General features: G+C 33.8%; 2 protein-coding genes across 3 annotated transcripts; one reads left to right on the forward strand and one right to left on the reverse strand.

The window, feature by feature from the left end:
• The first annotated feature begins 9,747 nt into the window (after nucleotides 1-9,747).
• Nucleotides 9,748-10,528, forward strand: LOC120208080. Its single transcript, XM_039207440.1, has 2 exons — nucleotides 9,748-10,369; nucleotides 10,467-10,528. Exons 1-2 carry the CDS (start codon nucleotides 9,748-9,750, stop codon nucleotides 10,526-10,528), a joined length of 684 nt encoding a protein of 227 aa, XP_039063371.1.
• Nucleotides 10,529-19,779: 9,251 nt separating this feature from the next.
• Nucleotides 19,780-23,457, reverse strand: LOC120208544 (sugar transporter ERD6-like 16). 2 transcript variants are annotated; one of them, XM_039207789.1, is made up of 19 exons: nucleotides 23,321-23,449; nucleotides 23,181-23,290; nucleotides 22,865-22,927; nucleotides 22,669-22,758; nucleotides 22,525-22,584; nucleotides 22,374-22,439; nucleotides 22,228-22,293; nucleotides 22,023-22,098; nucleotides 21,866-21,930; nucleotides 21,662-21,754; nucleotides 21,436-21,516; nucleotides 21,257-21,341; nucleotides 21,116-21,162; nucleotides 20,957-21,019; nucleotides 20,799-20,858; nucleotides 20,658-20,711; nucleotides 20,489-20,548; nucleotides 20,293-20,407; nucleotides 19,780-20,186 (listed from the first exon to the last, which is right to left on the reverse strand). In XM_039207789.1, exons 1-19 carry the CDS (start codon nucleotides 23,391-23,393, stop codon nucleotides 20,071-20,073), a joined length of 1,443 nt encoding a protein of 480 aa, XP_039063720.1. In that variant the 5' UTR covers nucleotides 23,394-23,449; the 3' UTR covers nucleotides 19,780-20,070. The 2 variants fall into 2 exon arrangements, with proteins under 2 accessions (XP_039063720.1, XP_039063712.1); XM_039207781.1 differs by having other exon boundaries at nucleotides 23,181-23,457.
• Between the last annotated feature and the right edge of the window lie 1,866 nt (nucleotides 23,458-25,323).

The raw sequence follows: 25,323 nt of genomic DNA on the forward strand, positions 1-25,323 counted from the left end.
GTACTCACATTAGACTATAAAAAAATGAGTTTAAAACTAAATTTTTTCCTCGTCACCTCATTTTTATAATATCTGAACTATCCATAATCTTTCTAAACCTATATATTTGAAATAATTATATTTAATATATTTAAAATCAGAAATTTTAAAAATATCAATCGAGTTAAGACAGACAAAGCCTACAAAACTCCCTTTTTAATCTAATTCATATGTTCAGCTATTGTCACCTATTCTAAATTTAACCTAGTAACCATTTTCTTCAAATTTTACATTCAAATGTGAATCTCACGTATCCCCAACCCTAAAATTAAAAATTAAAAATTGAAAATTGATTCTTTTAAATTTTATATCACTCTAATTCCCATAATTAAATGCGCCACAAATAAGTTATTCAACTTCTAATATTTGCTAACTCATTCGTAAATAAGAAAAATCAATCAAAGAAAAGGTTTAAATTACGATTGCATTTTTAATTGCATTATATATATAACGATTACGGTAATAATAGGTATTATTACGATCATTACAGATATCGTGATTATCAACGGTACCTTTAATCTTTTACGGTTATATAATTACGTAGTGAATAGTTATTTAAATATCCAGATAGTATATGATTTCTCGGAAATAATGTAAATATTTAAGGAAAGTATTCAGAAATTAATTCACTGAGATTTTAGGCGTTTTTCCTAAAAAATCACCGGTGACCGGTATATTTACCGATCTAACACCGGTCAGACTATATTTTCCGATCTAACACCCTTTGCAGTAAAGCGCCCCTGTACCGCGCTATATGATGATTTGGCGTCACGTGGGGTAAGGCGCGCGCCCTGAACTGTACTATATGATGACATAGAATACACGTGGGTATAGCGCGGCCCCTAGAGCGCGCCTTACGTCACGTAGGGTATAGCGCGGGTCAGGGGCCGCGCCATACCTTTAACTAATATAATTATATAAGACGCGGTGCAGGTACAGCGCCTTTTATAATTATAGCAATTTTTCTCGGCTATAAATACCATTCTCTCCCGGTTAAGTTCCTCACATCTCTCCTCTTAACTTATAAATTAATACAACAATTCTGTCAACGAGTCAATAATTCTGACAATTATCTCATATTTGATTTAGAAGTTCGTGCGATTTTTCGTTATAAGGTAATTTTGTGATAAATATTTTTATTATACTTATTGTTTATTATGATTATTTGAAAAAATATTATACTAATTGTTGTCAATTAATTTATGTGTTTGTAAAATTAAAAAGCGGGAATATATGTCGAAATAGTTTTGTTGTACATTTAATAATATAAAATTATATTATTTAAATTATTTACGTTTATGTGTAAAAAATTTATTCTGTTATATTTTCGTTCATATATTATTTATTTAATTAACATTGTTTCAGTTTTTTTACAGATATAATATTGCCGCACTTTTAAACTCAAAGAATGACGAGACTTTCAGCTATTGTTTATTATGATGGTGAAATTCGAGAAGATGAAACCGGCGTTGTTTTCGTATCAAATGAGCGTGTTAAAATATCATTGAAGAGAAACATAACTCTTGAGGAGCTGATAACGAAGATTTCGAGGAAGATTCATGTTGGAAGTAGTAGAGGAATGTCGTCGTTGCAGTACAGATTTCCAACATTTATTGTTGTCATTAACTTATACATCGTTCGAACTTTTGAACAATGATGATGTTGAAATGATGGTTGAAGCTCAAAGTAATTATTCAGACGCCGATATTGAGATGTATGCAAATTTTATTCAAGTGTGTGTCGTTCGGGGTCAATCATTAAGCTCCCACTATGGGCTGACTGAACAAGTTGATCAAGTTGACAGCCCGCCGACAGTAATGTGTAATGATTTTAATGCTATAATGGGGAGACATTCATCCGCAACTCCTTACGATATGTACCGAGGTGGGTCGACGAACAATCCGTATGGCAACATCGCGTCCAGTTCAAAGGGAAGGCATTCATCTGCAAATCTGTTTGACCTTACTATGGAGATGCTATCGACGCAACCATCTGTGCAGTTTCCATTTAACACGATGGCTTCAAGCTCCAGGGAGAGACATTCGACTGCGAGCTTTTTCGATCTCAATGTCGATATGCCTTCTAGTTCAAGGGGAAGGCGTGCAAGTAGTAGGTTCTTCGACCTAAATATGGAGCGCATAGAGGGACCATCATCTCCACCAGAAGAACCGCTTCGTGAGCCTGGTGCAGATGGTGCTGAGACTGGACTACTCATTCACCCAGAATCACCGCAATTCAACTCCGATGGTGATGAAGTTCCAGGAAATGTGGCACAAACTGACCCTCCTACACACATGTATGAAGCTGATTATGGTGCAATGTACGGACCAGAATTTGCGGATATGCCTCATCTCGGTGACTATGGATATTACTCATCAATAAATAATGGTGAGTTATCTTTAGGCATGGAGTTTTCAAGGAAAGAAGAAGCGGTGATAGCTATAAAAAATTACAATATCCGTAATTCTGTTCAGTCCAGAGTCAACCGATCCACGACCGAAAAATATGTATGCTACTGTGCCCGACGCGAAAACGGATGTAATTGGATGGTTCGCATATCAAAAATGAAAAGGAAAAACAACATATGGGAACTAACAGTGTACAACGGTCCTCACATATGTTGTGCTGGAGGGGTCAACCAAGATCATCCCAACTTGGACTCTTAAATGATATGCCAAGCCATCATGCCCATGGTAAAAAACAAGCTCTCATATAGTTGTTGCAGTGTTGATTTCAGTTATACAATCGCAGTATGGGTACACTGTCCCCTATAAAAAAACTTGGTTGGCAAAACAAAATGTCATTATCAAACTTCATGGCGAATGGGATGCATCTTACAACGAACTTCCAGGTTGGTTTAGGCTAGTGAGGACGTTGAATCATGGGACAATTGTGGACTTCGAAAGCTCCTATGCAACCATAATGATCGAGTTTTTAGCGATCGATGCCAATTCTACCGGTTTTTTTGGAGTTACCCACAGTGCGTTAATGCTGTCAAATACTGCAAGCCTGTGATCCAAATTGACGGGACTTTCTTGTATGGAAAATACAAGCAAGTTTTATTATTGGTAGTTGTCCAAGATGGCAATCGCAACATTCTTCCAGTTACTTTTGCTCTTGTCGAAGGAGAAGATACAAATTCTTGGGCTTTTTTCCTCCGAAATTTACGTGCACATATTATCACGAGGGAAAACATCTGTGTCATTTCAGATTGCGGAGCTGAGATCAAAGCAGCAATGGAGTCTTTGGGTCCAATGTGGCAACCACCCTTTGTCCAACATAGGTATTATCTCTGACACATTGCTGCGAACTGCCATGGAAGGTACAAAAAGAATGATGAGCGTCACTTAATTGTGCGCATGGGTAAGTGAAACTGATGTAGTTTGTTTTCTTTCGATCGTTTTAATTTTGCAAAGAAAGCAAGTTAGTAAGTTATACATTTTTTGATCAGGTTACGAACTACTTCCTCGAATGTTTGAATCAATGCTTCAATATTTGCGGGCGAAAGAATGAGGAAGGATACGATTACATCAGCCTCATCGATAAAGAAATGTGGACGAACGCATATGATGGTGAATATCGATATGGACACATGATGACCAACTTGGCAGAGGCAATTAATTCAACTTTAAAAGGTGCACGTCACTTACCAGTAGCGGCTTTGGTAAAGACTACATATTTTCGTTTGAGGGCGCTTTTTGCGAAGCTCGTGGGACAAGCTCAAACCTGGATACAAGGCGGTCAAGTCTATCACCCTAGATTAGTTGCAGATCTACAGAAAAAAATTATGCATCAAATGGAATATATGTAATAAGCTTCTCTAGAAGGCATGAAATGTTTCATGTCACAGAGTTGCCGCGACCTCTTCAAGGGATTGAAGTTGTGTCATTAAGAGTAAATCTAAGGGACAGAACGTGCGACTGCGGGTTTTTTCAAGCTCTGAAGTATCCATGCGATAGCAGCTTGCTCACATATACGCCAAGACTATAACCATTTTGTGGATCTCTTATACCTACTATCTGAAGTTTTTAAGGTATACGAATTTGAGTTTCCCCCCATAGATAATGACAAAGACCCTGATGAGGTTCAAGATTGGCTTCTGATTGTACCAAATCTGAGTTAATTGAGGGAGCGTGGTCGTCCAAAATCCAATCGAATTCATTGCGATATGGATATTCGAGAAAGATCTAGACAAGACAGAAGATGTGGGCATTGTAGAAACCCAGAACACATTAGAAAAACATGTCCACTTCTGTTGCCATCAAGTAACAATTGATGAGGAAATGATGTGTTTGTTTATAAAATAATAATTCTTGTACTTTAATTTGCATTTACTTCAAGTTAATGTCATTCGATAATCGTTGATGAAGATTGAAAAAATGATACAATAATATGAGATTGGACGTTTGTGTTATATGTGATTATAATAAAAGAGATAATAAGTGACAAACTTAAGAAAGTTATCGAACACAATCATTAAATTTTATCAAACTAATAACAATTTGGTATTTCAAAATAATTTTAAATACAACAAACTTACAATGAGTATTAAATGGTAAATGATAACCAAATTACAATAACTGATATTAAATGGTAATAAATAAAATTAACTGAAATACATTAAAAAAAGTCCAACAAATTTAACAAAATAAAGTAAGTATTAAATGAGAAATAATAAAAAATTACAATTAAAAAGTCCAATAAAATAAATACAAATATAATAAAAAACAAAATCTATCGATGCCTACGACGCGAATGTGTTTTGCAGGGCGGTGGCTGTCGATCTTGAGGAGGATTTCTTCGTATCACTGGTTGTGACTCCTCGCTGTCATCGTCGTTGTCGTCGTCATCGTCATCGTTGTCCTCCTGAGTAGGTACATTAGTTGATAAGGAGATGATGACGATGAAGCACCTCCGTAGAATAAGGACCCTGTAGGTGTATGACTGACTATCCCACCGGCATGCGAAAACTGGGAAAACTCATAAAACCCAGACATCGCTGAGTGTGAAAACTGTACAGGAGGTGTTTGTGCTGCGGCCATGGGTGATGAGGCTGAACCCGCCAAATATCTAGCATATGAACCCCAAGTTGGATCTGTAAACATAGACCCATAATAGCCTCCAAGAAGGGTCATCTGTGACGGTGGCGGCGGCGGGGTCATAAAACCAGGTAATGGAAAAGCGGTGGCAGCATCATATATGGTTGCAGTATGTAAGTCGCTAGATACAGTGGCTGCTGTGAAGGACCTGCTGGTGCAGCTGAGGATGAACCAGAAGCACCTGTTCTCCGTCCACGAGTCGGGGGACGATGGTGATGTGTTGGTGAACGTCTCTATCGACGTCGTGGAAAGGTCTGCCCTCGTGCATCCTCGGGAAGCAGAAACAGTTTCCCGTTATTTTTGAACCACTCATAATAAACGTCAGCAACCATCAAGAGGTCATAAAAAATGGGCTCTCTACGGGGAAGACGCCGATGTCGATCCTCCCACAACACAACCCACTCATGATGCCTCACCAGCCAATCTGTATCTGTCTTGCCGCGTCTATATGTGCTATGCAACTCGTCCATATTACGAGGTGCTTCTAGAATTAGTTGAAAACAACCAAATTGCCGGAGCACGCGATCAGTGGAGTGCCACTCGACAGTCGCATAACAGATCAAGGGGACCATCGCTATCCAAACATCTAATGGGCCCCTCAACTCAGGTGGGATCACCGCCCTCACATCATCAGTAGAATATGACACCCATTCAAACTAAAATAAATATATATATATTTTATCAAAAGAATAATCTAATTATATAATTATAATCTAAAATCGATTTTTAAACATTAAAATTCATACCTGTATGCCAGCCTTCTGATCGATTAGCACCCTAATTTTTTCTAAATCATAAGGTAGCTCTTGATGATTTTTCCTATCAGTAAACCACCTATTCAAGGAAAAAAAATTATTATACGCTTTATAAAATTATTAATATAAGAAATCAGTTTTATAATTACCTCAATAGTAGTGGAAATACGAATGAGTTCTTCACAACGAGACATAAAAAAGGGCAATCGATACCATGCCCAATACTGCAGCAGCAGCAGGCATTCGCCGATAGCATTACGCCTATAGTCAATGGCTCGACACATCTCCCTGTAAAGCGAAGCCAAAACTGCCGAGCCCCAACTGAATGATCCGACCAGATGAAAGTCGCTCAGATGTCGCAACCACAAGCAGTGAACTTGGTTGCACGATTTGTCCGGCATCAATAACCCTCCTATCAGCTGCAGTATGCATGCCCGTGCATACATTTTAACTTCATCCTCAGACGCGTCCTCGCTCAACTCCAGAAAATTGGCATCTAACCAATTTAAAGGTATCTGACCACCGTTAAAACTTTCTGGGACACGTCCTAGATTTTCCCTACACAAAGTAGTCCAAGAACCCTGCGCGATCCTTGATATAACATCCCCATCCACCGGAAGCCCCAGGTGCATAGCAACATCCTCAAGTGTAATCGTGCACTCTCCGCACGGAAGATAGAATGTGTGGGTCTCCGACCTCCACCGCTCTACTAAGACAGAGATAAGGTCTGGTTCTATCTTACAGTGACCCTGATATCTACCTATGTAACTCAATTCATCCTCTACTAAATACGGCAAGACACAGCTAGGTATCACTAACTTAAGGTTCCTAATAAAAGGATCTAATACACTGTTATTCTCCTAAAAAAATTAATTACAAAAATTAATTCTTAATCTAATAATCACGCATTAAATAAATCAACAAATTATTACTAATAATTTAAATTAAATTAAAACGTTAAAATGTTACCATATCAGTAAAGTGTCGAGATATATGATTTTCATCCAAGCGAAGTAGACCGCCTTCCATTATATATCTGCAAAAAAAATTATATAAGTAAAATATTAAATAAATTAAAATACTTAAATAAATTAAATACAAAATATTAAAAATATAATAAAATATACCTTAAACAGAGAATATAAGAGTATTTAAGAGAAGTTAGAGAAATTGAGAGAATTTGGTGTGATAAAAGTAATTGAGGATGTGGATATTTATAGGGAGGATTAGGGTGTGAAGCGTCAGGGTATGGGGGTAATTAAACATATAGCGTGGGGCAAGGGGCGCGCTTTTCTGATGTGTGGCAGATACACAGGTAAGGCGCGGCCCCTGATCCGCGCTATACCCACGTATATCCCATGTCAGCATATAGCGCGGTGCAGGGGGCGCGCCTTACCCCATGTGGCGCTAAATCAGTATATAGCGCAGTTCAGGGGGGCGCTTTACTGCTAAGGGTGTTAGATATAGAAATATAGTCTGACCGGTGTTAGATCGGTAAATATATTGGTCACCGGTAATTTTTTGGGAAAAACGCCTAGATTTGTTCGATCTCTTAAAATTAATCCGTCAATTAGAGATTATGGAGCAATTAATAGCATGAATTTCAATGTTTCAAAGGCTATAAATCTGTTGATTTTTCTCTAAACTCTACATCAAAAGATTAAGCAGTTTTGAAACAATCGAAACAATGAAGAAATCAATTTTACTAACCAATTTAGTCTCTGCTTTGCTTGTTCTTGTTGCTGCCGAAGTCCATGGATTTGAGCGCTATGATTTTGAATCTGAATTTGCTCAGGATTTTGAAGCCTCCAAGTATTCTTCTGAATCCCAATATTTTCCTGAATCAGGTTTTGATGATCCTTCATTACTTCCACAATCTGAATTTACTCAGGATTTCCAAGAAACCCAATATTCTGAAACTGAACGTCCTTATGATTCATTAGAAATCCTAAATTTTCCCGAGAAAACTTCTCAGTTATCTGATAATGAATTTCCCAAAGAATTTGAATACCCTGTAGAGTCCTTCCAATATGGAAAAGATGCACGCCGTAAAATCAAATCGCCTCCACCATCTCCTCCGCCGTCGCCATCAGTTCCAGAAGACACTTGTGTTCACAAGTGTGGGCAGAAATGCCTCAAAGAAACCTTTCCTCCCCTTCGCAACATATGCCTCAAATTCTGCAAGAAGAAATGTTTGCTCCGTCACTCAGTTCTGATCTACAAATGTACTAGTCGTTGTGCAGAAACCATGCCCAAAATCTTCAAATCCGGTAAAGAACTTTAACCTTTTGTAAGAATCGAATATCATTTTAATTTGTTTTTTTTATATAAGAAAACTAATCTTTTTGCTTTTATTTTGATTTTTTGCAGACTTGAAGAAAGCAGCTGGATATGTCGATTACTGCTACAAGAATTGCATCGGGAAATTCTAGTCTTTTTTTATCAATAAATCTAATTAAAATAAATAAATCAACATTTTTAAAAGTAAATCAGATCACAAATTCTTATTTGTATATCGAAATCATAAGGTGAAAGTTGTATTTACGAATTTTTTATCTGAAAAACAATACATATTTGGATAATTGATATCCGAGTCTATAAATAATACGAATGTTGAAAGAAACTTTCTTAAGTATTGAATCTGTAATAGCTAATTGTTGTTTAATATTATTTTCATCAGAAATTATTTATATATTTAGAGTTTAAATTTTAAGATTTATGATTTAAGAATTTAAATTGATATATTTTAATAAAATAAATAAATTGGGAGGAGAAGAATCTTAGCAACTAACCCACAATTATCATCCAAATTTATGACTAATCACGTGTCAATACATGTGGTCTTGCTTGATGACTAATCAGTCTATACCATCACTTTCTAGAGCTACCGACCGGCCACCCTCTACAGTTATTTTTATCTTACCAGTAAAGAACATCCCAAACTTGGATCATTGCTATAATCTTCTCTTCTAGATACTTCCCTCTTCGAATGGCAACAATATCGTTCGACATCCAACAAGGGGGCGTATTGCTGCACTCCGGCCACGTATCAACCGTCTTCTTCAAGGACTAATGTCCGAGTCTGATTTGCTGCAGTTAAGTCGGCTTAAAGATGATGTTCATCGACGTCTCTCCATCGAGGAAACTTATTGGCGGCAACGCTCCCGGGAGCAATGGCTTGCGCAAGGAGATAAAAACACTGCATATTTCCACTCTCGGTCTTGTAGCCGCCGTAAGCGGAATTCCAGTTGAGGTCTCTACACTTCTGGGTGGAAGACTGCATGATATTCAGCTACACTTCTACCCCACCTACTGCCCACATACGTGATCCTTGAGACCGTTTCACTGATTGTTACGGCTGCCATGAATGCAACCCTTAGTGGGTGTCTCTTGTGTTACCGATCCGGGAAGCTGACGGTGCAGCCCATAATTTAGCTAATTATGTTTCTCAAACGGCCGTAGCTTTGTTTTTCGATTCTGCATTTTCTTCTTTCATTTTTAATGTAATCGCCTTATGACGCTAATTTCGATTAAGGAAGGCATGACTAAATTTAAAAAAAATATATTCGGTAACTCATTCGTAAAAAAGGAAGCAATCAAGGATTGGATAGTTTATGATTTGTGGGAAATCATGTAAATATTTAAGGAAAGTATTCAGAAATTAATTCACTGATAATATATGAAATGACTATTTTGGAAAGTTGAGATTTCTTCAATCTCTTAAAATCAATATGTCAATTAGCGATTATGGACCAATTAATGGCATGAATTTCAATCGATTCAAAGGCTATAAATTTCTTCATTTTTTTCTCAGTTTCACATCAAAAGCTTAAAGTTTTGAAACAATAGAAACAATGAAGAAATCATTTTTATTACTCTCTGCTTTGCTTGTTCTTGTTGCTGCTCAAGTCCATGGATTTGAGCCCTTTGATTTTGAATATGAATTTCCTCAGGATTTTGAAGCTTCAAAGTTTTCTTCTGAATCCCTATATTTTCCTGAATCAAATTCTGAAGAACCTTCATTGCTTTCACAATCTGAGTTTCCTCAGGATTTCCAAGAAACCCAATTTTCTGAATCTGAACGTCCTTATGATTCTTTAGAAATCCTAAATTTTCCCGAGAAAACTTCTCAGTTTTCTGATAATGGATTTCCCAAAGAATTTGAATACCCCGAAGAGTCTTTTGAATATGGAACCGATGCTCACCGTAAAATCAAATACCCTCCACCATCTCCTGCTCCTTCGCCATCAGAAACACCATCTCCATCGCCATCAGAATCACCATCGCCATCGTCATCAATTCCCGAAAACACTTGTGTTCACAAGTGTTCGTTGAAATGCCGCAAAGAATTCTTTCCTCCCCTTCGCAACCTATGCCTCCAAGTCTGCAAGAAGAAATGTTTGCTCCGTTACTCGGTTTTGATCTACCATTGTACTAGTCGTTGTGCAGAATCCATGCCTAAAATCTTCAAATCTGGTAATGAACATTCTTATGTTTTAGTTACGAGTTTCATATTCATTTTTTTATATATATAATAAATCTAATCGTTTTCCTTTATTTTTGTTTTTTGTAGACAAGAAGAAAGCAGCTCGATACGTCGATTACTGTTACAGGAAGTGCGTAACGAAATATTAGCCTTATTTTTATTTATAATTATATATTCTAATATTTAATTTTATATAGTTTATTTTAAATTGTTAAATTTTTATTCAATAATTAAATAAAATGTTATTGATTAAACTTTTAAATATTTTAATTAGATAAAAAAATTAAAAACAAGAATACGATATAATTTCGTATTATATATAAAATCAATACTAACACATTATACAAATAATGTTGTTTTGATTCATTTTAAGCATAAAAAAAGTCACATTAAAATGAGGTAACTTTCATGTCGTATCCAAGTAAGTAGTTGTATATCATGTCTCGTGTTGTTTGCGGTTTAATGACGGAGTCGTATAATTGAAAATAAATCAAAGTTTAATATTATAATTGTCAAAAGTAAAAGATCATTGGTATAAGTGATAAAATGCTCAAAATTCAGTGGTACCTGATATAATTTACCCTAAATTTTATTAGGAAGTTTATGGTTTAATTGACATTGATAACTGCCCAAGAATAATACACCGCGTATTTAATTGACATTGGTTTACGAATGGGTTATTTATCTTTCCCTTGCTTTGATTGTTGGATTTTGTATGTACCTCATCATGTGTATTTGTATTAGGGATGTGAATTAGATAAGATAAACAGTATGTTGATCGAGTTAGATTAGTCAGGAATTGTTTTGATTGGCAAGTTTTTATTTAGTTAAGATGAACTGCTTTTAAAATCATTATCGAGATGTGAATTATTTGTATAACATTGAATTTCAGTTTTTTTAAAAGGTGTTTTATATGTCATTAAGGAACAAACACATACAGAACAACAACAATAAGGTCCTCACCATGAATGGAGGAAAAGAGCGTGCCTTGTTAAACTTACAAATGAATGAAGAAACCCCCACACAGACCTATAAACACTACCCATCCAACAATAGAGAATATTCAGCAACATCAATATAAAAGATGGAGCCATAAGTAAACTCTTCCAAACTGATCCCTCAACCACAGAACTGTTCAAACTTACTATTACGCAAAGACCAAGGGCAACCAATCCCATTCGTGCAAACTATAAAAGCTTGATCCCTCACCATGCTCAAAACGCACATACATGACTGGAACCACAGATATCCACAAGCGTCAAACGCACGCCTTAATGTTGCTCAACTTACAGACGAGCGAACAAGAAGGCTGGTCCATACACCAGAGAAATCTAATGCTATTCGACCAATCAAAGCAGGTGAGTAGACCCTCAATAACAACATAAAAGGTGGATGCAACTCGATACTCGATGCGTATTTTCCATATCACATTGATACTCGTTGTTGGCAAAACATCATGTCAGTACTGTAAATGGAGGCTTAAAGGGAATAAGATATAGAGAGACCTTATTTCCCTTTTTTTTTTACAATAATCATTGATAATAATAGTGTTACTGCAAATAATTTGTTAGAACTGATTAGGAAATTAAAATAAAAACAAATAAGATAGAATAATTTCTTCATGTATTACAATCTTGGAAGCAAAATCGTTTGGATTTGTGTAATCCTTCAAATAGACTCTACATCTTGAAATTAACACGGTTATTCAGAAATTTTTTACACCTAAAATCTGAAATGAAAACTACAGGTATGACTCTTCTTGGAATGGGCAAATGAAATATTTGGAGAAATGCAAAAAACTCAAGCGAAAAGAAATATTTTTTTTATTTTTTTAGTGATTTGAAATGAGCAATGTAGACACCCGTTTTTTTTTTCCGAGTCTACCAAAATATTATTATATTATATTATTATTATTATTATTATTATTATTATGGTTATTTTTATTAATATTATTTACATTTTTTGTTTACAGACCCAGATCCGGAGCCCAGATAACATACAAGCCCAATTGGCCCAGCTAACCTACCCAATCCCCGTTACAACTCAAACCCGACCCAATTGGAATCCAGAGCAGACCCATCAAACCCATTAGCAAAACCCGAATCGGCCCAGTGACCCGGATCCGACCGGTCCCCTAGGGTTTCTGAAACCCTAACACTATGGTATGATGCCACCACTGCCGCCAGTCTCTGATGCTGTCACCGCCGACTGCTCCCATCTGCCCCAACAGTGCCTCAATCAGTCAAAGGACAACATCCATCAGAAAACCCCAATAAAATATCAAAACAAATCACACTCAAAATCCCGAGGGATTGACCTCTTGATATCAACATGCATCAACATAAAAGAGGGAGGAGAAGACAGAGAGAGGAGAGGAGAGAGAAGGATTCGGGGTAAAAAAAATATAGAGAGAGGGCAGAGAAAAAATGGAGAGAAAATACAAAAAAAACAATTTAGGGTCTTAAAGGAAAAAGAGTGAGAAAAGCATAGTTCATTCGAACAAAAAAAGGAAAAAGAAAATACAGAAAAACTCAGAAAGAAAAAAGAAAGAAAAGCAAAGAGAGAATGAAATAACTCTTACCCTGGTCGGACAAGCCGTCGGGAACACCAAAAGTCACCGGATTTTCTTTTTCGTCCGAAAGGTATATCGCTAGATCTGGGTTTCTATGGTCATTTTTAGGGAAAAAGATCTTTAGATCAGAACTGAGGGGGTTGAGAGGGATATTCTGGGAAGTTCTCTTATTCCGGCCGCCATGCGCCGTCGTAGGCTCCGCCGCGAGCCGCCGTGGCTAACGCCGGCGGTAACTGCTTTTCTCTCCCCAACAAGGGAAAGTTGAGAGAGCTTTTTTTCTCTCTCTCTATTTTTGTTTGATGCAATGAGAGAAATGAGGGGTGATGAGAGTTGGGGCTTCGGTTTAAATACACAAACCAAAACGATGTCGTTTTGGCACTTCACCTGTAACACCCCCAACCCGTATCCGACCCGGATACGAGTCCGAAGTGTCACATTGACTTTTCAAACATTTATTCGTATAAAATAGTGAGTAATTTAAAAACTTTTATAACATTTAACTTATTCAAAACGTTTATAAAATATATCAGAGTTCATACAATTTATATCTTTAGACTACATGCCAACTACACTCTATATACAATACATATATTTTCTGATCTGACATTTGGTAAGGAGAACTGACATGTCTTGCTCCGCAATACTCTTTACTCTTCTCGAAACCTACGTGTGAAACAATCACACGCTAAGTCGTTGACTTAGTGAGGCATATAAAACATATAATATTTCACATAACATAAAGCATACATAAACATATACCATCATTATCATAATCTCTATCATTATCATTAAGAAACACACAAAACATCATATGGTTCATCTAACACATTTCAAACCATTTACCTTTGATAACCATTTATAAACCCATCGTATACATATCACATTCAGTATGTTTGTTTAATCTCTTTATTAGCCCATGTACACTAGTGAGAACCTAAGGTATGTGAGTACATTGAGGTTGTGCACACATATGTTGTTACCACAGCTCGATCAATGTCCCGAAGGACCTATCCAGAGGTCACAAGGAACCTCGGTAACTATCCAGAGGTCATAAAGATCCTCGGCAACTGTCCATATGTTCCGAAGAACCTAGGTAAACTGTCCATATGTTCCTTAGAACATAGGTTTACTGTCCATATGTCTCGAAAGACATAGGTAATTCTGTCCATATGTTCCGTAGAACATAGGTATACCCTCAACTCTTGGCATGTCAACTATACCACTAGTTCTCTTATCATATAACATGGGCATTATCATTTATAACAGTCAATTTACTTATTCATATCCTTTCTCTTATGAACATATATCTTTTCGTTTCAATCGCGTACCAAATGTACGTGTAATCATTGATCTTATAATCACATGTTCATTCTCTTCTATCACATACCATATGTGTGTGTAAACATATATCTCATAAACATGTATTTATGAATCTCATATCATATCATATCACATATTCACATAAACATATAATTCACATATTACATGTACCTTTTCTCATATATCTCATATCATATAATTTATGCTCTGCCCTCTTATGTTCACATGACATAATGCATACAAATCATATTCACACATGTTTTTACTCATGAATTCATACATGATAAAAATCATGTCATTTACATATTTAAATTTATTACTTCATGTACTATAATTATAGGAAATAACACTTCTCTGGTGTTCATATGACATGTAAATCATTGTCATATCTTGTTCTCATATGTTTCCCATACATCACATATATCACATATTCATATAGGCTCACGATTTTTATCACCTATCATGTCATTTCACATATACACTTTTATTACATTAAAAGATGGACATGTAGTCTTATGTGACCTATCAATACTATCTGTTCATATAATCTCCTTTTACCTTATAAGTAAATACTACTTATTTTATCCCACCTTTCTATTTATTCTCCAAATTATTTATATCAATTCACATGGTTTATTACACAACTTATATCACCTTTTTATGTATTACAGATATCTTGTCGCATATCTTATATCTTGTCATCATATCATTACATACAAAAACATGTCAACACATATAATCAAGCATACATACATTTCATGTCATTCACATACTTATAATCAAGACTTCATGCACTATAACTATAGGAAATAGACTTATCACAAGTCCAATTTCCATATAATTCTATAAAATAAGATGCACTCACCTTAGCCTTGCTTTGATTCGATTATAATCCTTTGATTATTCCGGAACTTGTTTAGGCTCAATATCTACATAAATATATCATTTCAAAACAACTATCAGAAGCCTAAACTTTAAACTTTATGTTAATAACTTAAACCGGTTTAATGAATCAAATTCTATATTTTCATTTAGGGGGAATCGATACCCCCCAGGGGAATCGATACCCCCTGAACATACTGGAATTTTTCGTTCAAGAGGGGGAATCGATTCCCATTCATAGGGTATCGGTTCCCTCTACCCAGAAATTATATTTTAAGCTCGAAAATCATCAATTTTTCATTCAATTCTTCTATTTTAAACCCCTACCATGTCATTAAACTCAACTACCATTACTTAAACTAACTTATATCCATGAAAATCAGCTATAACTTCAAAATCCTATCCTTCATATGAAATTCAAGAATCATACTTAATTTTCCATATGTTCTAAATACAATTCTAACACTTCTATCTTCTTATTCTCATAGATGACAAGTCAAATTCAACTTAAAATTCAACTTATCAACTCTATTCCATGATTCCATATAAAAACTCGTTTTCTTAAATCTCTTATAACTTCTTCATCTTTTGATTTTAAGATAACTTAAGCTTTCCTTAAGCTTAGTTATCCTCTAAGGATCAAAACTCATGCTTAAAATCAACAAACAATCAAGAAATTAGAGAACTCACCTTTGCTTTGAGTTTTTCACGTGGAGAAGAGAAAATGAAGAAGAAAAGAGAGAAGAGATTTCTGGAAAATCTCCCATCCTTATCCATATATATATAACATTATTTAATTCATCTCTTGGTCAAATGACCCTTTTTCCCTTTAATACCTTTTATAATTACTAACATCTTTTAGAATTTATTTCCAGATAAATCATTGAACTAACCAATTCTTCTACTTTAATCACCAAATTCTGAAACTTTACAACTAAGTCACTAACCCATAGTTTGGGATGTTACATCACCCATATGTGTTTTCATGCTTGGGGTAATTATGTTTTAAGTCCCCCATGCTTTGTAATATCATGTTGTAGCCCTTTAATGAAGTTTCATTTATTTGATTTCGGGAACTAATGTTTCCTTGTTTATATTTTAGGCATGTTCTTACTTATTTTGTTATTTTTGTTAATATTTGAATTTGGTCATGTCATTTGTAAATATTTTATTTTAGTCACTGCTTGGTATGGTTTAATTATTTTTTAGTCCTTCATATTTTTGGTTATTTTATTTTAGTCCTTAATATGATTTTTGGGTTATTTTCATTTATGGTATCTTTATTTATTTCAAATTTATTATTGGGGCTCTGATTTGTTCATAATTTTTAATAGGTCCTTCCAGTTTCTATTAATACTAATTTAATCCCTAAACTTTTTATTTTTTGCTATTTTAGTCCTTTAACTTTCTATTTTTCCTATTTTAGTCCTTTAACTTTCTGTTTTTTATTATTTTAATCCTTTAAGTTTCTATTTTTGTTGTTTTAATCCTGTAAATTTCTGTTTTTTTCTATTTAGTCCTTTATTTTACTAAGCATGTTTATTTTTATTTGTATTTTAGCTTGTCCTGTTTGTAAATGTGCATTTTAGTCCAAATTTGTAATTGTGTTTTATCGATCGTTATAATTTCATGTATATACGAAAATGAAAAAGTTTCAATGTGAGGGAAATCTACGTACGAAGATATCTCCCAACTAAAGGGAATGTATCTTTTCAAGGATTTTTTTGCATAATTGTTGTTTTGTATTCGATAATTTTATTTGTTCTACATTTATTTATTTTGAGTATTTTTCATCGATTTTCATTTTATTTTATTTTATCTTGGCGAAATTTGTGAAATAACGTTTTTGTGAGGGGAATCTATGGGAAAGTCTCCTAACTACAAAGGAAGTGCTTTCTCGAAGATTGTTCACACTTTTTAAATAAATTCGAATAAATAAAAAGATCGTAATTTAAATATATTTTCAATTTTGTAATTCCCAATATTCAAATAATATATAATCGTTTAGGTACCAAAGTTTGGGCGTTGTGGGGGTACTAACATTTCCCCGCACGTAACCGACTCTCGAACTCTTAAAAACGAATCTTTGGTAAAATGCAAACCATTTTTTGACGTTTAAGGTTTCCAACCTATCTAACTTAATGGTTGGTGGCGACTCCATAAGCAAATCGTTTTCCATATTGAATTTCATCGCCTTTCCCAAAATAAATTTTTTAAGTCTAACGGATCCGGGAAACTTTATGACAAGCAAAATGACTTTTATTTGTGAGGAAGAGCTAAAAATGTCCAACAAAAAATATATAATTAGATTTGACCAATAGATTATCTGTCAATCTCCTAAATTTATCTCTAAATTAATCGTATAAGACAGTCAAAATAATCAATGTGAGATTATAGACAGTCTAGACAACAACTGAAAATTAGTAGTCAAACATAGAAATTCTCCCATTTTGAATTTGAAAATATCACATCCAAATATTCTTCAAAAAAAATAAGTTATTATAGGATCTCTACTAAAAGATCTCTTGTTATATTGTTGGAGTTCAATATGTACATTAACTTTTATTTTGAATAGTCTACTAAAAGATCTCTTGTTATATTGTTGGAGTTCAATATGTACGTTAACTTTTATTTTGAATAGTCTAAGAGTGATTATAAGATAATATTTGTTCAGAATTTTTCTTCATTATTAACAACATGCACATATCTTGTAGATGTAACTATTCAAACCTTAAATTTCTCGAAAATTGATAGAGAGAGATTTTTGTCCATCTTTGAAAGGATAAATGTTTGGGTAGAAGGTATGAACCAATTAAACGAGCGAGAATTAAGTGGGAAAATCTATGCCCTTCAAGGGTAGAAGGTGGCTTGGGGTCTTAAATACATGAGCAGTTGGAACAAGGCTAGCTTGATTCAACAAATTTGGACAATAATTGTGTGTTAGAGTATGTGATTCGAATTTTGTTTTGACTCTGCCTAAAAACTTTGTAATGTGATTCGTCTTTCTGGATAATTTATACAGATTGCTAGTTTAGGGTATGAATATTGATGATTTATACTCTATTTGCCATGTTGAGATGAAATCAAGGGATCATGCGTTTCTGGATTGCATATTCTCGAAGAAGTTGTGGAGTAGAGTTTTGAAATAATTTGAATTTTGGAAACTTTTAAGGGATTTGATCAATGTTTTAAAATCAATCATCTGTTAATTAGCGATTATGGAACAATCAATGGCATGATTCCAATTGACTCATGGCATATAAATTTCTTGTTTTTCAGCTTAGTTTTTCATCAAAAGCTTAATATTTTTTGAAACAATGGAAACAATCAATAAGGCATTTTTCCTGAAATATGTTTCTGTTTTGCTTGTTCTTGCTGCAGTTCAAGTTCATGGATTCGTCCCTTTCGATTATGAATCTGGATTTCCTCTGGATTCTGATGCTTCCGAATTTTCTTACCAACCCCAATATTTTCCCGAATCAAATCCTGAAGAAACTTTTCTTTCAAAATCTGAAATCCAAAACTTTCCCGAGAAAACTTCTCAGTTTCCAGAATTTGAATTTCTCCAAGAATCTGAATATCCCGATGAGTATTTTGAAACCTAATAGATTCCTTATGAAATAGATGCACGCCGTGAAATCATATCGGCCCCTCCATCTCCTGCACCACCACCACCACCATCACCATCACCATCACCATCACATCCAAGAAATACTTGTAAATACAAATGTTCGACGAAATGGCGCAAAGAAAACTTCCCTCTTCTTCGCAAATTATGCAACCAAGTCTGTAAAGCGAAATGTTTTCTCCGTTACTCGTTCCTGATCTTTAATTGTACTAGTCGGTTTGCAAAATCCATGCCCGAAATCATCAAATCCGGTAAAGTTTACTCTTTTGTTTTGTATCAAATACCATTTCCAATGATTTTTTATGAGAAAACTTATGTTTTTTTTTCCTTTTCTTGCAGATAAGAAGAATGCAGCTGAATATGTGAATTACTGCTTCAAGAAATGCATAATGAAATACTAGGCTTTTGTATTTTATTTTGTAATTTATTTATAAAATGTCTAATATTTTATTCATGAATAAAATAAACTTCAAATTCATTCCGGATTTATTAATATTTATTTTATAATTTAATAATTTTAAACTGTTGAAAATATGTATATTTATGTTTTAAAAACAAATATTCATACTCAGCTCGATTTTCAAATATTCAATAACTAAATACCTAAATATAATTTAAGGTAAACTATGTATTTATTCTCGTAAATTTATTTTGGTCACCTAATTTTTTTTTCTAAAATCATATATAATATTACATTTTCATTCCATTTTAATTACTTTCTATTAAAAATAAATAAAACTACTGAATTGAATTTTGTGTATTTACAAATAAATAAACCGTAAAAAGAAAAAATATGTATAAATTCGGTTTATTCAATTTATTAATTATTTCGGTTTAATTGAGAAGTTTGGTTCGGTTTATTTAATATTGACAATATAATAAATTCAATTTATTTGATTTTAATGGTTTAATTGATTCAAACTTTGACGTCATCACCTTTTACACCAAAACAAAACTAGTCCAAATCCAAAGACATAAATGGAAATAAGAGACAAATCTTTCCCTAATCAAAATCATGGCATCTTCTTCTGAAAATTACAACCCGCCAGTGCATTTCAACGACAAATCAATACTAACACTAAATATAATGATCTAAAATATAAATCATATATTATACATCCTGAAACTTATTGAATAAATAAGTGGAAAAAAAGCTAAAATAACAGGTAGAGCTGCATAATCATTTCCAGAACTAATTTTCTTGGAATCCAATCATTGCCCTGTCTTGACTTGGAAATCAAACGAATTGATCCAAAATTTTCTTGCAAAAATGAAATTTTCTTTTCCCATTATGAATTTATGGATGCCTGGATTTCTTCCAGTGTTTTCCCTTTAGTTTCTGGGACAAATTTGGCTACATATAGGATGGTCATTACACAGAATCCTGAGTATATAAAAAATGTTCCTGAAACGGAAAAATCAAAAACATGTTTCAGAGTTCATGCCTGAAAAAAAACACATTTCCAGGTTTTCTGGACAAGTTGAAAGGTTTGTTTTATCAGTTCATTTACCTGATGAACTCCAGCACATTAGAAAGTTGAAAGTGTAAGAGACTGCCCATGCACCTAACCAGTTCACCAGCACCACAAAACTACCAGCTACTCCCTTAACGTTTATCGGGAAAATCTGACACGAAGAACATCGAATTCAAGTTATTTCAGGTTAATCGTTTCAATTCCGTTTTGTTAACTTTTAAAGTGTACTCACCTCAGACATTATCACCCAAGGAACTGCTCCCATTCCAATTGAGAAGGATGCTACATATATCTGATTTCAATGGGGAAAAATGAAAATCAAATATACAAGTACATACATACATACATACGTACGTACGTACGTATGTGCATATAATAAGAATGTAGGATGATTTACTTACAAGGACTCCACCAACAGCTAATATTGGTTGCCATTCAGGCAAAAGACTCTGCTCCTGATTCATATAAATAATGAAAGAGGTCCAACAAATTGAATCAAAAACATGAAATTATTTCATTGATAGACAATTATTATGGCTTACTTTGAGATAAAATGAAGTGCCAGCCAGGAAGCAACCAAGAAATGTGCCAGTTGCAGAAACCTGAAAATGGCGGAATAGATATTTTCATCCCAGGTTTTCCCATCAAATTTCATATATGTAAAGAAAGTAAAAGTAAATTTCTGGGATTAACTTTTTACCATTATCAATGGTCGTCTTCCTGACTTGTCCATCAACATTGCTCCCACCACAGTTATTGGGACCTAAATATACATACAGTAAGAAAATATCATTGAATTTGTTTATTCGAACTCATATTTCAGTCGGTTCATGCAGTAAAAAGAGGGAAAATTAATTACCTGAAGACAAGCATAAGCTATGGTTCCAGCTTTTCCTGAAGAAAGCCCTGGAAATTGTTTAAAGAATAAAAAAAAAATTCAACATGAAAGGTTAATGACAAACAGACATTGGAATAAGTTACTTAAAATCAATTTATTTACCAGCTGATGCAAAGGTTTCACTTGCATAGAAGCTTATTCCATTAATTCCTCCAAATTGTTGGAAAACCATTAATGTGACTCCAATCTGAAAATCATATATAAAAAAAGAAAAATATATAATGGAAACCACTTAAACAACAATCTTGAATTGACCAGAGATAAAGAATGGATTCTCTCACCATCACAGATCGTATATATTTTGGTTGAAACAAATCCAATATTCTAGTTTTTGGTAGGCTTTCAAGAGTTTCAATGTACATCTGTTGAGACACCAAAAATTGTTAACTTGGCCTTAAATATAATTTCAAGGACAGTCTATCCCTATATTATCCGGACTCTTAATTTTTCCCGAAGTATTAACACATATTTCGAAAGGTATCTACGAGTCCGGTTAATGAAATTTACTTGAATTTCTTCAGCTTCTTGAGTGATATCGGCATCTTTGCCTCGAAGTTTCCGAAGAGCAACATGAAATTCTTTGTTGAGGCCAACCTTTGCCTGCAATCAACAATGTTTCAAAAATCACACACACACACATATATATATGCATGTATATATCCTGTCTTTATTTTCTTATATGAATGTAATATATTCCATTTAAATGTTTACCAGCCATCTTGGAGATTCAGGTATGAAACACAGGCCAACAAACAGGAAAATGCAGGGCACGAGTCCTTCAAAAATAAAAAACCAACGTTTAGCGTCTAACAATCCTTTATGTTTTTTGGGTTTCGATTCAAAAATCTTGAAGGATAATTAGGGTTACCGGTTAGAGCCAGTGCCCTCCAAGGTATGATTGTTCCTATTAAGAATGCAACCGATGAACCGGTAACAATCATGAGCTGCAATGGAAAGAAAGGGCATTTAAACGACAACCGCGCCATCCGGCGCTCCAGGAAATATTCCAGTAGCAAATATTAGTTGCAGATGCTATTTAAATCACTGCACACGATTCTACCGAGCTCTCTAACCTGATTCAATGTTGTGAGCCCTCCTCTGAGATTCTTTGGTGCTATTTCAGCTATGAAGATTGGGACCTGTTTGTTTAGTGGGAAAATGATTAGCAACTTCAGTATATTCATCAAGAAATGCTTATTGTCTGAGGGGAAAAAATTACCACATATGAGAAAACTCCAATGCCATAACCAGTGGAAAATCTTCCAGCATCCAGTGAAAGAGCCCCCTGCAATAGGATCCACGCAATTTTGGGTACTTTCTATCCAATTTAAATCCTAAATTCTCTGAGATGAAGAACACCAAGTGTAAACCTTAGAGAAATAAACAGCAAGCCATCCAGTGATGCAAAAACCAGCTGATAATCTCATTGCCTGATTCCATTGCAGTTGCAGAAATTTAGTACAATTATCATTTGCAATATACTTTTTTCAATTCAATTCCGAAACAGAACATACCCCTTTTCGACCAATCATGTCTGCAATCCTACCACTAGTGGCAGCACCAAGCATTGCACCAATGGTTAAGATGGAACCGAACATTGAAAACTGGAAAAGGAAATCCGACAACAAATTAGTGACGGTCGAGATACCGTCGATAAACCTAAATATCGGAAGTATGTAGCAATTTGTTTGTAGTAAATAGAAGGCTAACCTCAGCTAGAGATAGATTAAGATCTTCCCTGATAGCAGATTGAGTGGGTGCTGAATACCCCACCTGCCAAAAGAACAACTTAAACTAAACAAACCTTTTTGGTCTGGTTTTTTTCGGTTGTGGTTTTGTTTTTACATTTTCTAGTATTGGTTCCTAAAAATAAACAAAAACGCAAAGAAGAAAAGAAAAGAAAATGGAAAACATTTTAGCAACCATGAACTTTGTTTAAACATGGGAATTCCGCAAACATGAAAATTTTGATCTGAAAAAGCTAAACAAACAAAAAAACATGAAATTTCAAACTGAAAGAACTTACACAAGATCCAAATTCAAATGAGCCACAGACAGCAACAAATGTGCAGAGCAACACCATCCAAATGGACCCATTTTCATCACCAGCATTTTTACCATTCCCATGAACAACAACAACCTTCTCATTTTCTTCAACAACAACAATCAATGGCTTCTGTAAATCTTCAAGCCCTTTGATTTCACCGCTTTCAACATCTTTAAACTGCCCAATTGCCATCTCTCTAGTGTTTCAACACCACCCCAGACCCACAAACAAAATTTCAAACAGATGGTGTGGGTGGAAAACAAAGGTCTAATACACGAGCTTTATATACACAACATCACCAAGATTTCTGCACTATTTCCTTTGGCACGTAGATATTTTTATCGTGGATTCCTTGATTGACCCAAATTTCATCGTAGATGGGATAAAATATTTATTTAATAATTGAATTGTCGGGTTGTGTATTATTGGAGAGAAAGTTGGAGGAAGGAGATTAGGCCGCCATTAGCAGATAAGCAGAGAGCTGTATATATATATATATTTTTTTGCGGAAACGAAGCTGTCGCTGACGTGGTTTGATAAAGTATGGACTGTAATGTTTCATACTATTAATTAATCATTGGCGCCGCAATTTATCATTGGGTAAATTGTCATGCAACTTGATTAGGTAGTATTTTAAAGGGTAAACTATACGTTTAGTGTCCAAACTATCACTTTTATTCCGTTTAGGTCACACAACTATTTAAAAAAATCATACATAACTTTACATTTTGGTTGTTGATCTTTAAAAATTAATAGAAATATTGATGTGGTATGTTTCTTTTTTTAATGAGGATGTGGCACTATCTTGTGATGAAATTCAGCATCACCGTTAATTTTTTAACAGTGGATGACTAAAATGAAACCATAACTAAACATTAGGTATGATTTTGAAAAGGAACTAATTGAGTGACCAAAATGGAGTAAAATTGATAATTGAAGTACTAAATATGTAGTTTACCCTATTTTAAAATCTAAGTTGTCAAATTTGCATACAAAACATCATGATTATTTATCATGATAAAGTGTTGGTTGAATTTAAGTAATTTTATGATATTAATTTAGATTAATTGTTTAACAAATTAAATATTGATAATTGTTAAAAAAATTATATTATTCAGATTTTTTTAATAAGTATTTATGTTTGAACCAATATTATTGTTAAGTATATTCAGACGTAGTATAAATCATACAACTATATTATAAAGGTATTTATATTTGATTTTGTAAAGAATTTGAATTTAATTTAATCATCATTTGGAGTTCAAATTATTGAGAAAGAAAATGGATTTAAATATTTTAAGTTTGATTGAAGTACTTTGGAAATCTATTTGAAATTTTATTTGTTAGTATACCTCTTTTAGTTTTAAATAATTTTAATTCAAATCAAATTCGAACCCATAAATCAAGTTGAAAATCAGAGATATGAATGTCTAATTTATTTTTTTTTAAGATAAATGAATCTAAAATTTAAAGAGATTGATGGTTCGATATTTATATTAAAATTAAACTCGTGCATTGGAAATAGAATTTCATGAAGATCAATAAGAGTACCATGACTAAGGTTCTAAATTAATCTTTTGATAATTTGAGTTCAATTTGACACGATTACACTCTAATATGTAGTAAAACTAATTTAACAATGTTGAAGTGAAGAATAGTTTGATGCAAAAACAATGTTACTATGAAGTTATGGATAATGGAAATCTAAATATACTTAACATTTATCAGAAGTTGAAAATTACTTAAAAACTAAGTAATTTCAATTTTATTGTAAACCATAGATTTATTAAAAGTAATAGTGGTATATTAAATATTTTTACCGATAATTATTGTGTGCATTGATAAAGCACATCACTTAAAAAATATAGATTTAAATCTTGAAGATAACATAATAATAATAATAATAATAATAAAATTATGAACCTTGAATATGAATTATTAAACAAACATAAAATATATTATAAATTTTAAAAGATATTTGATGACAATATTAAAACAATTGTGTAAATTATACATACACAACTTAAAACATGATAAAACAATATCTAATTATTTATTATATTCTAAAATCACTAGTAGACGAAGAGAAAAGAAAGTCTAATCAAGTAATTATCCAACAAGA

This window comes from Hibiscus syriacus, unplaced genomic scaffold (assembly GCF_006381635.1).
Source record: "Hibiscus syriacus cultivar Baekdansim isolate YM2019G1 unplaced genomic scaffold, ASM638163v2 tig00000538_pilon, whole genome shotgun sequence".
NCBI lineage: Eukaryota > Viridiplantae > Streptophyta > Magnoliopsida > Malvales > Malvaceae > Hibiscus > Hibiscus syriacus.

What these genes read in the sequence shown, in the direction of transcription:
- LOC120208544 (XM_039207781.1), bottom strand. Translation starts at nt 23,393, where the DNA reads ATGGCAATTGGGCAGTTTAAAGATGTTGAAAGCGGTGAAATCAAAGGG. An exon ending in TTAATCTATCTCTAGCTGAG is followed by an intron (nt 22,759 to 22,864) that starts GTTAGCCTTCTA and finishes TTCCTTTTCCAG; the next exon opens with TTTTCAATGTTCGGTTCCAT. An exon ending in AATGTGCTGGAGTTCATCAG is followed by an intron (nt 20,187 to 20,292) that starts GTAAATGAACTG and finishes TTTCCGTTTCAG; the next exon opens with GAACATTTTTTATATACTCA.
- LOC120208080 (XM_039207440.1), top strand. Translation starts at nt 9,748, where the DNA reads ATGAAGAAATCATTTTTATTACTCTCTGCTTTGCTTGTTCTTGTTGCT. An exon ending in GCCTAAAATCTTCAAATCTG is followed by an intron (nt 10,370 to 10,466) that starts GTAATGAACATT and finishes TGTTTTTTGTAG; the next exon opens with ACAAGAAGAAAGCAGCTCGA.